The sequence below is a fragment of the Hyperoodon ampullatus genome (assembly GCF_949752795.1).
Source record: "Hyperoodon ampullatus genome assembly, chromosome: 19".
Lineage (NCBI taxonomy): Eukaryota > Metazoa > Chordata > Mammalia > Artiodactyla > Ziphiidae > Hyperoodon > Hyperoodon ampullatus.
In genome coordinates, this window is record NC_136932.1 from 30903994 (window position 1) to 30921541 (window position 17548).

A 17548-nucleotide genomic window follows, 5' to 3' on the forward strand; every position below is an offset into this window, starting at 1 on the left:
GGGGCCAGAGCTGCAATCCTACGTAGGAGACGCAGTTTGGGGGTTTTCTGCGCAGGGGGTGCGAGTGGAGAGGCTCATCCATTTGTCTCTAGTTCTGCTTGTAAAACCTGGACTGAGCTTTTGGTCACCAATATGACAAAGCTGTCTGCATTCTGCTCCCCAGAAACCCCGAAACATGGGTGGAGGTGGGGAGGGGTGTCCCGCTCGGCGCCCATTTCTATCCGCAGCCGATAAGCCCTGGGAACCCCAGCCGCTCGGGGACATGGCCTCAACAACGTCTTGGGCAAAACTGTCCACGAGAGTAGCATCTGACAGGCTCACTTGTTTTTTCTAATACACATTAAAGTAAGCATATAACCACAAAAACAAAAAAATGTTCACCTGGGTAACATTTTCCACCTGTGAAAAATCATGTGGAATTTAGGGCTCCGATGCTGTACTGATTCTGTACATTTGATCAACACATCACCTTTCCAAAGTGTTCCCCAAACCCATCACAGCCAAGAGAGGGTCTGTTGGTCTTACAAATAAATCCGCCCGGTTGGGGAAAAGAAAGGGGAGGAGCCCAGGCTGATACCCAGGCTCACCCTGCTCTGCAGAATCCCACAACATGCCCCCCGCCGGAGGGCGGGCTGCCCTGTGAACACCAGGGGCGCCAGCACCTGGTGGTGCGAGGTCAGGGCATTTCTCCGAAAAGGTTACCCTGGGGCCCTTTCAAAGAGGCTCTGGAGGTCAGAGAGACTCTCCCACTGGCCTGGAAGAAGGCGCCCGCCCCGCTGTGGGGAGGGCACAGACTCTAGGATGAGGGCCTCGGTCCTGCAGCCACAGGAGCTGAGTCCTGTCCCCCGCCCATGAGCCTGGGGGAGGCCCCACCCGATCTCTATGTGCTTCCCCTGCACCAGCTGCCCTGCCTGCTCTGCAGTGAGCTGTCCCCGTCTGTCTGCCCCGTTCACTGCTCCTTCGTGCGGCCACTCGGCCATCAGGCCTGTCCTGCTGTGTCCTTGAGCAGCTACAGCTGGACTCTGATGCACCAACGGCTGGCACCCAGATGGCCACAGGGACAGAGCCACCCGTGCTGACACCCCGCCGATGCGCTGGTCCACATGCAGGGACCTGCCCTCAGGCAACGAGCACACAGGTGTGCGGGGAGGCTTGCTCCCCCCAGCACAGCCCGGCTCCTGCCCGCTGCGCCTCAGCCCGTGACTGACCGACACCCATTCACATGGTGAGGTCTTGAGCGTCACAAAACTATACCTTAAGATGGCTGAAACAGTCAATTTTAGTAATGTGTGTTTTAACACACACACACACACACAGAACGCACCTGCAGGAACCACATAAAGCGACAGGTGAAGGGTGCTAGGGAAGGGGGCGGGACTCCCACAAAGCCCCTCCACAGAACCCCAGCCAGACCACCCAGACCTTTCAGCAGGGGGCAAACAGGAGGAGGACCCGAGGGGAGAAGAGGAAATAGGCCTGCGGGGGGGCGGGGGGTGTCCTCTTTCTCCCCCCAAATTCCCTGGGTGGCCAGCTCAGCCAGACACCAGGCCTGGCCGGCACTGACACAGGGGCCTGGACGGTGGGAGAGGGCTCTGGACCTGGGGTCACTTCCTCCCAGGCCTCCTAAGGGCCTAGGACACAAGAAGAAACAGGAGGGGCAGGAAAAGCCCGTTGGCCCTCAGGGCTTGGCCCTCAGGGTACAGAAGCAGGACGGACAGGGAGAGGGGCTTGTCTAAAGCCGCCTGCCTCTGCCGAGCGCTGGCAAAGGGGGGGCTTGGGTCGGGGCCCCAGGGGGCCCCCTTCAGCCCTTGGGTCGGCCGGGCTCTCCGTCGCCTCACCCTCCGCCCCTCTGCTGCCCCGGCCCCCGCCTGGCTGCCCACCTGGGCGCAGCCCACCTGCAGGGTGGGATGGACTGTCAGCCTCCACCCCACAGAAACAGCAGCTGGGGCTGGCCCAGCGTTCTGGGCCAGCAGGTACCAGGCTGAGGAGAGACCGATTGGGGTTTTCTCTTTACATCTTGGACTCAGGAAGCCAAGAATGCAGAAGTCTTGAACTGGAAACAACACATTATCTTAGGGAAAAAGGCAGCAGGTCCTGTATCCTGAAGAGACTGATGTTTCGGGAGCTTTAAATGCCTCCGCGGTGATAGCCAGGAAGAAAGCGGCCATCGGGGATGGAATGTGCCCACTCAGGCACTCACGCATTCACTCACTCATTCATTCATTCACTCAGAAGGGCCAGAGTGTCTGCAAAGGCTCGTTAGGGAAGAAAACAGGAAAAAAAAAAAAATCAAGCCGAAGGGTAGCACCTGGGCTAGCCTGCAGCCCAGGTGGGGCCGTTTGGGTCTCCTCCCTGCCCCAGGCTGAGTTTCCAGAGAGTAACTGGGGGAGGAAGGCCAGAGTGCAGCACAAACGCACCAGCAGCCAACCCCGAGGGAGGGTTGAGGGAGGGTTGTAGGAGCCGACACAGAGCCGGCCGGGCTGCTCTCCCCCCTCCCCCCCATCCCCCGAGGTCACTGCTCGCTGCCCTCCGTGCGGGCACCTCTCAGCCAGCAGAGCCGGGTGGGCGAGGTTAGCCCAGCTCAGAGCGGCCCCTGCACAGTGAAAGCCAACAGTCCATCCATTCGCTCCCTGGTCCAGTCATCCATTTGCACCCCCCGCACCCCAGCAGCTCGCGGCTCCCCGTTCTCCTTCCACGTCCCGGGTGCTGCCTGACCCCCGCATGGACCTTCCCGGGCGGCTGGGACTCTCATGGAGGGGACGGGGTTCCATGCGGTCGGGCTGCCCCTCCCGCAGGCGCCCAGGGTGGGGGGGGCGGGGGCCTTACCAGTGGGAGCGCAGCACGTTGAGAAGCAGGATGGCGCCGCCCAGGGCGCAGCAGGCCAGGTGGGGGGACCCGAAGGCCCTGCTCAGCTTTCGGGTCTTGTGTTCCCATCTCGCGACCTACGCAGCGGAGAGAAGCAGCCTGCGCGTGAGGCCTGCACAGAGGATCACGGAGTAGGGCGGGAGTGAGGTGGAGGGGTCAGGAGGAGCGGGGATGGGGGGATGCGGCTGGCAGCTGGGGGGTCTCAGCCCAGCCCTGTGAGGCATCCACCCTGCGAGTCCTGTACGGACGGACCACAAGGTGCTCCCAGAAGCAGCCTCTCCCAGCAAACACGACAAACATGGGGGTGGGGGCGGTCCTGAGCCCGCGCGGCCCGCTGCTGCCCTGGCTTCCTCTGCCCACGGCCCGGCACGCACTCGGGTCGCCCACTGCATGACACAGGGGACCGCGGAGGGCAGGGAGCCTGTGGACATGGCCCAGCGCCACCATCCGCAGGGCACTCCCACTGGGTCCTGGGCCCTCAGCCCTACCCCCCAGTGCGCCGCCAAAAACAGACTTTCCAGCTTTTAACTTTTAGCTACAGAAGCCTTCATTTTCTCAAGCTCATCACGCCTGAAATCTCGACCTTCGGCAGCCGACAGCGGAGCCAAGTTGAGGGCGGCCCCTCAGCTCCCTCCCGCCTCTGCCGTCTCCACTGGCTGCCTGCCTGTCCCTGTGGCACGAAAGCCAGCCGGGCCAACTTGCTCAAAGTCGGGAGGGCGTCTGGGTGGTCGGCCTTCGGGACAGGAACCTGCACACGTTTTCTTCTGGGGCCCCTGGGGGACAGTCCCCTCCAAAGCAGCTGGACCAAAGGGGACCCACCGAGGGGTGAAGGGAGGTCCTTGCAGGGTGACTGTCCGTCGGGAAAGTGGACGCAAGTGTCCTTGGCCAGAGGAAGCAGCCTGCTTTCACACATGGACCCGAGACTCAAGCCACAAGGGTGGACGGGACGTCCAGGCAGAGTGAGCTGGGAAGGGTGCTGACGTCCCAAGAAGCGTGGGATGTCAACGCCAGCAATAAAAATCACAACCGTCGATTCAGCACCTGATGACTTAAGTGCTTTACCTGCGCTCACTTAACACTCAAAACAAGCCTAGGCCGATAGCACTGATGAACATGGATGCAAAAATCCTCAACAAAATACTAGCAGACAGAATCCAACAGCACATTAAAAGGATCATACACCATGATCAAGTGTGGTTTATCCCAGGGATGCAAGGATTCTTCAATATACACAAATCAATCAACGTGATACACCATATTAACAAATTGAAGAAGAAAAATCATATGATCATCTCAATAGATGCAGAGAAAGCTTTCGACAGAATTCAACACCCATTTATGATAAAAACCCTGCAAAAAGTAGGCATAGAGGGAACATACCTCAACATAATAAAGGCCATATATGACCAACCCACAGCCAACATCGTTCTCAATGGTGAAAAACTGAACAGCTGATTCACTTTGTTATACAGCAGAAACTAACACACCGGGACTTCCCTGGTGGCGCAGTGGTTGAGAATCCACCTGCCAATCCAGGGGACACGGGTTCGAGCCCTGGTCCGGGAAGATCCCACATGCCACAGGGCAACTAAGCCCGTGCACCACAACTACTGAGCCTGCGCTCTAGAGCCCGCGAGCCACAACTACCGAAGCCCGCGGGCCTAGAGCCCATGCTCCGCGACAAGAGAAGCCAACGCGATGAGAAGCCCGCGCACTGCAACGAAGAGCAGCCCCCGCCCGCCACAACTAGAGAAAGTCCGCGCGCAGCAGCGGAGACCCAGCGCAGCCAAACATAAATAAATAATTTATTTTTTTAAAAAAGAAAGAAACTAACACACTGTTGTAAAGCAATTATACTCCAATAAAGATGTTAAGAAAAAAAAAGAAGCCTGGGGTGGGTGGGATGAGGTCTGTTTACACGTCGGGAAGACGGGGCCCCTCAGAAGTGACTGGGGTGGGGGGGTCACTCAGCCACAAAGAGGAGCACCCGAGCGACCCCGAGACTCTGGGCCCAGTGCCCCTTCTATCTGAAGGGGCCCAGTTGTCCTTCAAACATGCTGTCTTTGTCACAAAACCTTGTTCCTGGTATGGGATTTCAAGATGCAGCTTTAAAGGCCATTGATTTTTCCTCCCAGCTGACAAGCTAACGCTTTCAAAAGGACACTGAAATCGGTGGGAAACCACGTAGTACCACATCCTCACCCCTCCTGCAGGCCCGGTGTGGGAGCACAAGCCCCGCGGGCCAGACCCAGAGCCGCCGCGTTTGTCGGTGCAGGCATGTTCTGCGCTCTCCCCCCACCCCGAACTGGCCACCCACCGAACGGGGCACGTGGACGAAGTGTGGTCCATCCAGAGGATGGCTGTCATTGGCTTCATGCTGAGCAAGAGGAGTCTCCATCTCGCAAAAGCCTGGAGGGCAGAGCCCATCACGGTGACGAGTCAGAGCCGCGGTGGCTGGGCTGGGGCTCTGACTAGGAAGGGGCGGGAGAGGACGTCTGGGGAAGGAAGGGTTAGGGTCTTGATCAGGGCGGTGGTGACACACAGGCGTATACATTTGTCAAGACTCAAACTACATTAGAATGTGTTTACTTTATTGTATACACACTCTAGCTCAATAGAGCTGATTCTTAAACATCCAGTCCCTGTAGAATCTGAGTTCTAGGGACAGATAAGAACGGCCACCCACGTCACCTACCCGGGCAGACTGTTCTGCTCACAACACGCCGGGTCCGGCCCCTGAAGGAGGGGCCTCTCCCCTGTATCCAAGGGGGCCGTGACCGGCTGCACCCCAGCCCAGAGCCCTGGGCAGCGGAGGGGGCCGAGCTCCAGCCAAGCGAACCGGGCGCTGGGGCCTCCGGACTCCGGGCTGGGTCCCCCGCTGCTCTGCAGACGGTGGAGCGTCTTTCCACCAAAGGCCCTTTGGGGACCACTCTGCCAGCCTTGGCCTCCCAGATGGCCCCCCAACACCTGCTCCTTCACCTGGGAAACGGCGGGGTCATAACTGCACTTTCTGAGCAACCCAGAGACAAAAGGTGGGAGAGGGAGGAGGGGAAAGAGCGAATCCGATTCACCAACAGCTGTCTGCCTCCCGGTTGGCCTTAGACGGGTTGTTATTTCAAGGCAATCAATAAAGCAGCAGCCAAGAGCCTTGCTGGGTCCGAGGTTAATGTCCCGCCTGGCCTTCCTTGGGGCCCAGCTGCACACTTCATCGGATTAGGGGCCCGGAAGCAGGCAGTGGAGCTGACCACGGGACTGGCCACCATGGGCTGGGCTGTGAGATGATGCGGGTCGGCGCCCCGTGGGCCAAGTGACTGGCAGGAAGCGGGATGACCAGACGCTCTGCCATCACCCTCCTGACTTGGCGTGGCTTCTAGGTTCCCAGGACCCCAAAATGGAGATGCCCTGGCCCTATCCCACACTCACGTTCCCTCTCCCTAGGGCTGCCAGAGAAACACAGGCCCCCAGGTAAACCTGGATTTCATATAAAGAACAAATAATTTAGTACAAGTTGCCCCAGATGTTGCTCCCATTTGTTGTTTCCCTGAAATCCAAGTGAACTGGGCTGGTTCTGCGTTTGCCACCTTGGGCCACCTTGCCCACACCCCAGGCAGGGTCACCAGCTCACCTCTGTAACAGGTAGGCCTCTTCTCCAAAATGTTGATTCTTTTTTTTTTTTTTTTTTGCAAACCTCTCCCACAGAATCTGGGCCAGGAAGGAGGCTGCTGGGGCAGGAAAAGGACTGGGATGGATGGAAACCGGGGGAATTTGTCCCTGACCGCAAGCCACCAGCTGTACATTCCCTCAACCGAGTCAGCAGGGAAATGCGACAAACGGGCCAGTGACTCCTTATCCACCTCCCAGTGTGGGGGAAGACCCAGAGGGCGATGGATGGCCACACGCCAGCACCAGCGCCTCGTCCGGGTGGAGAGGGCCCCTCCCCCAGGGGCCCTGATTCCGAGAGCAGCCTCTGCATCTTGGTCACCTCCGGGTCCCACTCGGCCACACAGATGGTGCTGGGTCTGCCTGTAAAAGAGGTGGCTCTGTTCCCCCCGGCAGCCTGGGGCCCATGTCCTGGGGCTCAGAGGGTGTAAGGCGTAGCCCAGAGGTGTTTTGGTCAAACCCACAGCATTTAAAAATATATGTCCATCAACAGAGGAACGGATAAAGAAGATGTGGTACATATATACAATGGAATATTACTCAGCCATGAAAAAGAACGCAATTGGGTCATTTGTAGACGTGTAGATGGACCTAGAGACTGTCATACAGAGTGACGTAAGTCAGGAAGAGAAAAATATCGTATATTAACTCATATATGTGGAATCTGAAGAAACTGGTACAGATGATCTTATTTGCAGGGCAGAAACAGAGACACAAATGTAGAGAACAAACGTATGGACACCAAGTGGGGGAGGTGGGGGAGGAAGGGTGGGATGAATTGGGAGACTGGGATTGACGTATGTACACTATTGATGCTATGTATAAAATAGATAACTGGTGAGAACCTGCTGCATAGCATGGGGAACTCAGTGCTCTGTGGTGACCTAAATGGGAAGGAAATCCAAAAAAGGGGGATATATGTATACGTGTAGCTGATTCACTTTGCTGTACAGTATAAATTAACACAATATTGTGAAGCAACTATACTCCAATAATAAATAAATAATTAAATAAAAATAAAAAATAAAAAATATTTGACCCAACAATTCAACACCATTTAGAATTTCCACATTAAAACCCAGGCATCTGGGGCTTCCCTGGTGGCGCAGTGGTTAAGAATCCGCCTGCCAGTGCAGGGGACACGGGTTCGGGCCCTGGTCCGGGAAGATCCCACATGCCGCGGAGCAACGAAGCCCGCGCGCCACAACTACTGAGCCCGCACGCCTAGAGCCCGTGCTCTGCAACAAGAGAGGCCACTGCAATAAGCCTGCACACAGCAACGAAGACCCAATGCAGACAAAAATTAATTAATTAATTAAAAAACAAAAACCCATGCATCCAATTTGAGGTGAAAAATCTGGACACTGAGGCTATGGGGGCTTCCACCCTGCACGGCAACCCCATGGGGGCTTCCACCCTGCACGGCAACCCCGGCCGCAGCCACGCCCGGGGTGGGAGCAGGTGTCCCATGTGGGGTCGGGCTCCTGCAGGCTCATGCAGGGGGTGGGGGGCGGCAGGGAGACAACACCCACATGCCCGCCGGATGGGCAGCCCCATTAACTGCAAAGCCGTCTCACCAGTGTCCACAGGGAAGGAGAAAAAACACGTTCCCAAGACACGCGAGGTGTTTGAGCTAGGAGCCACCAGCTTCGCAGGGCGCTGTGTCCCAACACTCAGAGGAGGCCTGCTGGGTTTGAGGCCCAGGGATCAGAGTGTTGACGGGTAACATCACTGACTTAGGACCTGGAACTCCTGTGTGTGAGCCAGGGGGGTCGCCACAGGCTCAGCAGGCCTGGACCCTGGCCAGTTGTCACAGACTGTGTGCCCATGGGCCGTGTCCTCTGCCTGAAACACCATTGGTTCCGACCACAGAAGTCACAGGGACCGCATGCTCGCCCAGGGCCAGGTCACAGTGTGTCCCCTGGGACACCCTCACATAGGGAGGCTGACAGCCCAGTGGCACCTGTTAGAACCAGGACCCGCCAAGCATCCCGCACTGTCCGAGCATCTCACTGGGGACACAGTGAGTGTGGGTGACAGCCACGGAAACGATGGGGCATGGGGGTGAGGCCACAAGGACAGAGATGGACTCTGGGGCGTCTTTTCAGGGCCCGTGGTCCACAGAGCAGAGAAAGTCTCCAGCGCTGGAAGCACGAGAAGTCCTTCCTCTCAGTCCATCCACCCACCCACCAAGCGCCCATCTATCCATACGTCCAGCTCTTACTGGGGGACCTACTACAGGCCTGATGTTGTGCTAGAGTGTTCTCTTGAAAGGAAAATGGGGAAAAAATACAGGAAGTAAAAGTGCTTGCTTTGATTGGTACATGTAATTTAACAGTGATAACTCAAAGCCCAGATGGGTCCGCAGGACAAAAGCCAGGGCAGCAGGAGGACCTGTGCACCGAGCACCTCTACAGTGTGGCGGGGGCTGCTCTGGACCACCCCCAGCCTCTCAGACGCCCCACGTGTCCTCAAAGTGAGGCCCCGTGTGAAGTGAGGCGGCGGCCCTCACGCTCCTTAAAGGACTGACTGCTGGGCGGGGACCCAGCGCCTGGAGGACGGCAGGTGGGCTGGGGCGCCGGTCCCAGGTTCGCCCACGAGCTCCTCTGCCGACCAGCCGTGCGACCCGGGGGCATCGCAGCCCCTCTCTCTGCCTCAGTTTCCTGACCCGGAAGAGGGAGCCAAGCAGCGATGTCGCACCTCGTGGCGCTGCTTTGAGAGTCCGGGAGTTGACGCGTGTCTGGAGGAGACTGCGGCGCTGTCTGCCTCCTTCCGGGGGAACGAGCGGGGGCAGCGTTGGTGGGGGGCCGCCCACAGGTGAGGAGAGCCTGCTGTGCCCGCGTCCCGGGCGGTGAGGACCGGCAGAGCTGGCACCACGCGGGCACCAGGCCCCGTCTGCCGGAACCTCCCCCCGCAGCCCCCGTGGCCCTGAATCCGGCAGAAGGGAGGCCGGCCACCGTCTAGTCCGGGCTCTCCACCTGGGGGCCTGGCCGTGTTCCGGGGCTCAGTAAACATCCCCAAACGGAAGCAAAGGCCGAGTGCTTTTGCATTTGTAGCTTTTGCTAAGAAGGAGCCAGAGTTTCCTTGTGTTTTTCAAAGGGGCCCACAGCCCAGAAGCACGAACCACCTGCTCGGGTGGCGGTCCCCTCCCGCCAGGCACACAGGTGCTCCAGCCTCCTCGCCGCCTTCTTCCTGCCTGCGATGCGCGCCACGAGCTGCCCTGGACCAGCCAGCACAGCCAGGACCTCCCGCTCCCTGCGCCTGGCCCCACAGTCAGATGACATCCCACCTCTGTCTGTGCTCAGTGTCACATCCGCACGCGATGCAGCCAACAGAGGGGGCCCCTGCGAGCGCTGATCTCCATGCGCGGGTGGACGCGGGAACGCACGACAGCTCAGCGGCCTCCCACCCAGCCTGCTGGGTGAGGGGCTTCCCTGCAGCGGGGCTCGGTGGGGCCTGCCCAGCTGGTTCCATCTAAAAGTGGGCAACGGCCTGGCCTGGAGGGACTGGGAAGGCTGGGAGCTGGGGGGCTCCGCGAGAGGGAGTCCCAAGCTGTGCCCTGTCGCACAGGGTAGCGTCCAACAGCTTCCCCCAGCTGAGCTGCCCCTTCACCACTGTCCATGAGCTCGCTCAGCCATCACACCTGCGCACTGGACACCTTCCACCAGCTTGTCCAGCAAATACATCAATGCTGAGCTGCACGCCGTCTTCCCCCAGCAGTGAATTCACACCTGGACTTGACTGCCTAGGAGACGGTCCCCAAATCCTACTGCCCACCCCAGACAACCCGAAAGGGTCCCGACGTGGCATGACGGAGTTGAAGCATCACCATCTGCAACTCCTAAATGAGGACCCAGGAAACTCTATCATCAGGGACAGGGCGGAGAACCTGGCCGTGAGGGTCAGGCTGACCTCCTGAATCCACTGGTCAATCTCAGTGTCATGCAAAGTGGCGCTTCCTGACAGGCTGGGACAGGTAGCATGACGTGGAACGGCAGGACACGGCACTTGGCAGGGCAAACTGTCAAATATTGGCAATTTCACATGCTTCAGCCGAACACGCAGCACGTTTACGAAGTGTTCTTTATAAGAATCAGGTTCAGGAAATACAGAGGAACACGTTGAAAAGCATCACAAAGATATAATCGCCCAAACTCAGAAAATCCTACTGGACAAATGATTCAGTTTCTTCCATAAGTAAATGACATGGAAAGAAGGGGTGGGATACTGGTCTGGGTAAAAAGGGCTCGGGAATCACATCGACTGAATGCAACATGTAGACCTTATTTGGATCCGGATTCAAACACACCAACTGGAACAAGATACTTTCGAGACAATTGGGGAAAACTGAACATGGGCTGAGTACTGAATGGTATTAAGTTATTACTACTGTCCTTTCTTACTTCCAGCTAAGATGGATGGAGCTTAGCCTCTCACCCGAAACAACCAAAAACAGACAAATATACAAGGGCTTTCCAGACACCAGACAGGAAGGAATGAAGGACGCTGATTTAAACCTAACCCCATCAATAACATTAAATGCTAATGGCCAAACATCTCAATTTAAAGGCAGAGATTGTCAGGACTTCCCTGGCGGTCCAGTGGTTAAGACTTCAGGGGGCGTGGGGTTGATCCCTGGTCGGGGAAGTTCCACATGCCATGGGGTTCAGACAGAAGAAAAAAAAAAAAAGAAAAAGCAGAGATTGTCGGATTAGATAAAAAAGCAAGATCCAACTGCATGCTGGCTCCACAAAATACACTTTGCTTATAAAGATACAAACCAGATCAAAGTAACAGGCTGGCACAAGAGACATCCTGCTAACACTGGTCAAAAGGAGAGTGAGTGGTTACATTGATTTCACACAAAGTAGATTTCAGAGCAAACATTATTACTGGGATAAAGAAGATCGTTTCATAATTATCCAAGAGGACATAACAACCCGAAACATCCATGCACCCAGTGCCTGAGCTTGTGGTCCATGAAGTAAAACTGATAAATCTGCACAATAGAAATAGTTATTTTAATACCCCTCTCTCAATACTGATAAAACAAGTAAGGATATAGATTTGAATACTATCAACCAGCTTGGTCTACTGACGTTTATAGAAGACTTCACTTAACAACAGGAGAGGGACTTCCCTGGTGGCGCAGTGGTTAAGAATCCGCCTGCCAATGCAGGGGACACGGGTTCGAACCCTGGTCTGGGAAGATCCCACATGCCAGGGAACAACTAAGCCCGTGCGCCACAACCACTGAGGCTGCGCTCTAGAGCCCGCAAGCCACAACTACTGAGCCCACATGCTGCAACTACTGAAGCCCACATGCCTAGAGCCCGTGTTCTGCAGCAAGAGAAGCCACCGCAGTGAGAAGCCCGTGCACCACAACAAAGAGTAGCCCCTGTTCGCCGCAACTAGAGAAAGCCCGCGTGCAGCAATGAAGACCCAATGCAGCCAAAAAAAAATTAATTAAAAAAAAAAAAACGGTAGAAATTAGTTTCAAGTGCGCACAGGACATTTACCAAGACAGACCACATGCCGGGAAATAAAACTAGTCCCAGTAAGTTCAAAAGAATTATACATCGCACAAAGTGTGTTCTCTGACCACAATGGAGTTAATTAGAAATTAATAACAGCAAGATAGCTGAAAAAAATCCCCAAACATCTAGAGATTAAGTAACGCATTTCTAAAAAAAACAACTCACGGGAAAAAGAAGAAATGGAAAGGGAAACTAGAAGGATTTTGACTTGAACAAAAATGAAAGCACAACATACCAGCGCCTGTGGGATGCTGCTGCTTGGGAGGGTTTATGGCACTGAACACCCACAGGAGAGAAAGAAGGAAGGTCTCCAATCACTGGTCTCAGCTCCCACAAGAAACTAGAGAAAGAAGAGAAAATGAAACCCATGTAAGTAGAAGAAAGTTTGAAGTGGGAATCAATGATAGAAAATAGAAAAACACTAAAAAAAAATCAATGAAACCATGAGATGGTTCTCTGAAAAGATGAATAAAACCTCTATTCAGACTGATCTGAATAGAGATCAAGGAAAAAAGACACAAAGGCAAAAAAAGGAATACGTGAACAACTTATACCAATGAACTTGATCAAAGCTCACTCAGCAAAAGAAGCAGGGAGTCTGACCAGCACGCACTATACCCATCAACATATTTTAACATATAGTCAAAAATCTTCACGAGAGGGGCTTCCCTGGTGGCGCAGTGGTTGAGAGTCCGCCTGCCGATGCAGGGGACACGGGTTCGTGCCCCGGTCCGGGAAGATCCCACATGCTGCGGAGCGGCTGGGCCCGTGAGCCATGGCCGCTGAGCCTGCGCGTCCGGAGCCTGTGCTCCGCAACGGGAGAGGCCACAACAGTGAGAGGCCCGCGTATCGCAAAAAAAAAACCAAAAAACAAAAAACAAACCTTCACGAGAAAAAGTTCCAGGTCCAGACGGCTTCACTGGTGAATGCTACCAAACATTTAAGGAAGGAATAATACCAATTATGTACAAACTCTTCCCAAAAACTGAAGAGGAAGGAACACTCTCCAATTCATTCGATGAGGCCAGCATTAGCTGATACTAAAACATTGCAAGAAAACTAGAGAAAAATACCCCTCCTGAACAAAATGCAAAAATTCTAGACAAAATGTTAGCAAATTAGCAAACGGAATCCAACAACATACTAAAAGGATAATACATCATTACCGAGTGAGATTTATACCGGAACAAAAAGTTGGTTTAACGTTTGAAAACCAGTCAATGTAATTCACCACATAAACAAAGTAAGTAAGAAAAAACACTACGATCACCTTAAAAGACACGAACATTTGACAAGAATCCAACATACACTCCGGACAGAAACTCAGCACATGAGGAGTAGCGGGAAACGCCCTCATCCTAACAAAAGGCATCTGTGAAAACCCTACAGCTGACATCACCCCGGATGCTCCCTTAGACTAGAAAGAAGGCATCATGTCAAGTAAAATGTGACACATGGTCACCTACATAAACTCTGATGAAATCGACAAATAATGCCGGACTGGCACCCCGAAACCTGTGAAGCTTCGCCAAGAATTTAAGAAAAGACCTCAATAAACGGAGAGATACAGAATGCCCGTGGGTCCAGAAACTCAGTATTATGAAGATATCAATTCTCCTTGATTGGTGTACAGATTCAACGCAAACCCAATCAAAATCCCAACAGGCTTTTTGCTGCAAATCGACAACCTGAATCTAAAATTCTCATGAAAATGCAAAGGACTGAGAATAGGCAAAGCAACTGAAAAAGGACAAAGGGAGGCCAAGTCGACAGATTTTGAACCGTATCATAAAGCCACTGTGACCAGGACTGGGGTGCTGGTGCCAAAGTGGACAAACAGACCATCGGAACAGAACAGAGTCCAGAAATAGACCCACGTGTGTAAGGTCGACCGATCTGTGACAAAGTATAAAGGTCATTAATTCAGGGGGCAGGGGACAATGGCACTGGGTGTCGTGCGCAGAACCCAGAACTCAGACCACGTACAAAAATTAACACAAATGGGTTATAAATCTAAACATAAAACCTGAAGCTACAAAATTTTTAGAGGAAAACAAACTAGAAAATCTGTATGACCTCGAGTCACGTACAAAAATTAACACAAGTGGGTTATAAATCTAAACATAAAACCTGAAGCTACAAAATTTTTAGAGGAAAACAAACTAGAAAATCTGTATGACCTCGAGTTACGCAGTGATTTCTTAGATACACTGCGAAAAGCACAATTCGTAGACGCAGAGATGTGATGAATGGTCGGGTTCTGGCTGACGGCTGGAAGGCTGGGCAGTTGTCGCTCTCCCCGGGGGGCGGGGGGCAGCCCCCAGCGCCCACACCAGCTGCCCTCCACCTGCACAAATGCCCGCCAGGCCCCCTCAGCCCTCCGGCGCGGCCTGTGGCATCCCCTGCCACCTCCTCGGCCTCCCTTCACCCAGGAGACCAAGTCACAAGACCCCCTCCTGCTCCTGGGCCCTGGGTCCCCTGCGTCTCCTCGCCCCTGCTGACACCCCCGAGGGTAGATCCCGTCCGGGCAGGTCCTCAGGCCCCTTCTGCCCAGGGTGACCAAGGTCACCTCACCAGGGCAGGACACAACTGCCCCCCTGCACCGGCCCCCCAAAGAATCACTGTTGTGATGTCGATTAATCACACTCTGCCTCGTGGCCACCTCCCCCGTCCCTGATGTTTGCCTCTGGGGGAAGGAAAGGGACCCGGAGGCTCTGCCCCTGTGGAGCCCGCTGGCCTCAGACAGGCCAGCCCTGGACCGGGCAAGTGGGGGACAGACGGCTGGTCCAGATCTTGGCTCTGCAGCGGGGCCTCGGGCCAGGCACTACTCAGGACGTGGCGGGGCTGGCGAGGGTCCCCGCCGCCACCTGGCCTCTGGGCGGCTGTGGGTGCCTTTGTTGACTTGGAAGATGGTCACAGCTGTGACTCGGGTGGGACCTCGTCTTGGGGTCCAACCTGCCACCACAGGGAGTCCGGGAAAGGGGCCTGGGAGCTCTCAGCCAGCAAATCCCTCAGGGGGGGACGGCTCGCCTGTGAGGACAGCTCCCCACCCGCCCCACCCCCGGGCAGCCCATCCTGTCTGAGCTGCTTTCCCTATGCCTGCGAGGGGGCCGTGCAGGAGGACGCCGGAGGGACCCCACCCATGCACATCTGGAGGAAGCAGGGAAGCCGCCCAGCCCCCCCCAAGAAAGCCCATCACCCCCTCAATAGGCCATGCGGCGGCCACGTGGCCCGAGAGCCCCAGGCTGGGGCAGGGGGCACCCGTGGACACAGCGACACAGTCCTTGCTTAAGCAGACCAAATACCTGTTTTTCAGTTTTACGTAATAAATACACCAACGGGGCAGGGAGAGGTGATTCTTTATTGAAAGATCCGCTCGCTCGGGGATTCGTCTAAATGTGCTGGTTTTCCCCCTACGCTTACAATGTTTGAGTTACGCACAGCTCTTTAGGGTCTTTTTAAAATTTTAAATGAAACAAGGCCCACCTGTAGGAAGCCACTGGGAAAACAGTCGTGGAGTGAGTGGCTCTTCAACTACTAACCAAATACAGTACAAAACCTGGTCTGCCTTATTTGGTCAATATTTACATGGACTTCAGCCTCGGAAAGGAAATTGGGCCATGCTGGCGCTCAGCTGGGGAGCCGTCTAGATACGCGGGTTCGATAGGCAGCTGGGCCCCCTCTGGCAACAGAGGCGGGCGGGCGGGACACGCCACCAAGACCAATGCCAACGCCAGTGTCGGCACAGCATCCGCACCTACGGCCAGACGGCTTTTTTTCTTTTTTTTTCTGAGCTAAGAGTAGTTTATTTTAGAAGGGGAGACTATTTTCGGTCAGCTTTAGAGGTAAAAGTAAAATTCTTTGAGACAGAGGACACTTCCCGTCGCCCTGGAAAGCTCCCCGCGCCCCCGAGCCCCCGCCCCACGGCCCCTGACCTGGTTTCTGCCCCGTCCAGCCTTCTCCAGCGTGTGTGGCCACCAGACAGTCCAGGGAGCTGTGCGTGGATGGACCATGGCTGGCTCACGCACCCCAGCTGGGGGCCCTGAGTCACGGGCTCTGCTGGTGTCAGCAGAGCTGGTCCCAGGATTGTGTGCACTCGTGTCTGCTGGGCTGAGGGAAGCGAGCCTTCAGCGGTCTGGGCACTTGTGCCCACCCACCCCGTGCTGTGCGACCCCAGGAGGGTGGGCTGGGAAGACTGACCGGGCAATGGCAGGGGACCCTCGGGGGGCACCTCCCACAGTGCACAGCCCGAGGCCCAAGTGGGGGCAGGACGTGGAGCCGACAGAGGGAGCGAGGAGCCAAGGCCTGGGGCACAGAGATCCCTTCCTGAGCCCGGACAGAGACACAGGAAGGAAGGGGGAGGGGTCACGAGACACAGGAAGGAAGCGGGGAGGGGTCACGAGACACAGGAAGGAAGCGGGGAGGAGTCACGAGACACAGGAAGGAAGGGGGAGGAGTCCTGGGCAGGGAGGGCGGGAGGTCTGGGGGGGTGCTCTGCAGGAGGGCGGGCCTGAGCCCCTCTGTCCCAGACTGCTTTCATCTGGGAAGCAGGGAGCAGTGCGGAGCCCCCCTGTAGCCTCCCCGTCACCAGCTGAGCCGGGTGGGTGAAGACGAGACGTCTGCCCCCTCTTGGCCCTGGGGCCCCCAGGGGGCGGCAGCAGTGGGGTGTGGCGCCTGGTCCCCAGGTCCAGAGAGCAGACAGTGGTGGCATCTGTCAGGAGGCCACCCACTCGCTGGGCTTGAAAGGTCAGCCCCAGACCTGGGCTGCGTGGCGCGCGAGAAGGAAGATCAATATTTCTACAACCACTTTCCAGGTGAAAACTGCAGTTCAGAGAGGGAAGGTAACCTGCCGCGATGCACAAAGGCAGGGCCGGGACTTGCCCGGGGGGCTCTCCTCGTGAGCCCTCTGCCCAGAGAGGATGGGCATGGGCCCGGCGCCCAGCACTGCCTCGGAGAATGTGCCGGAGGGCTAGTGAAGCTCCGCCAGCCGATGTCACAATATTGGTGCCAGAGCCCGAGGGTGCAGCTAATCCTCTTATCCTCCGAGGCAGGAACTGTGCTGAGGAAAGTGCTTTGCCTAATTGTGCTCCCTCACAGTTAATCCAGAAAAAGAGGCCCCGTCGGCATGGACTGGCATGACACGGCCCGCGGGCCCCCGGCTCGGGATGGAGATCACCAGCTCAGGCCACCAAGGGTGCTCACCTCACTGTGGCCCAGACCCCAGCTCACCTCCTGGTCAGGCGTCCGGAGCTGGGAGGGGCCCATCTCTTGGCCACCACCAGCCTCCCGGAGCGAGCTGGGCCACAGCAGGGACACGACCTGGCAGGGCAGGGCATTGCGCTTTGGTAGGACTGTCTTTCGTGGAAGAAAGTCGCGAGCGTGGTCTGAACCTTTCCACCAGGACAGCACCCACTGCTGAGCCTGTGTGGCATCCAGGTGTGAGCGGGGCTGAGCCGGGCCTGGGGGCCCTCGCTGCCGTGCAGTCA

General features: G+C 56.1%; 1 protein-coding gene across 6 annotated transcripts in view; it reads right to left on the bottom strand.

Moving 5' to 3' along the window:
- PEMT (phosphatidylethanolamine N-methyltransferase) overlaps positions 1-17548 on the bottom strand; it is a 47769-nt gene that overhangs the window by 6629 nt on the left and 23592 nt on the right. For 3 of the 6 annotated variants that reach the window (XM_079726407.1, XM_079726405.1, XM_079726404.1), the window contains exon 3: positions 2827-2942. The exons of 2 other annotated variants lie outside the window; for them this stretch is intronic. In XM_079726407.1, coding sequence (XP_079582533.1) covers positions 2827-2942 — 116 coding nt within the window. Of the gene's footprint in view, positions 1-2826; positions 2943-12297; positions 12677-17548 lie in introns of those variants that run through there. One more of the 6 variants, XM_079726408.1, reaches the window with a different exon arrangement.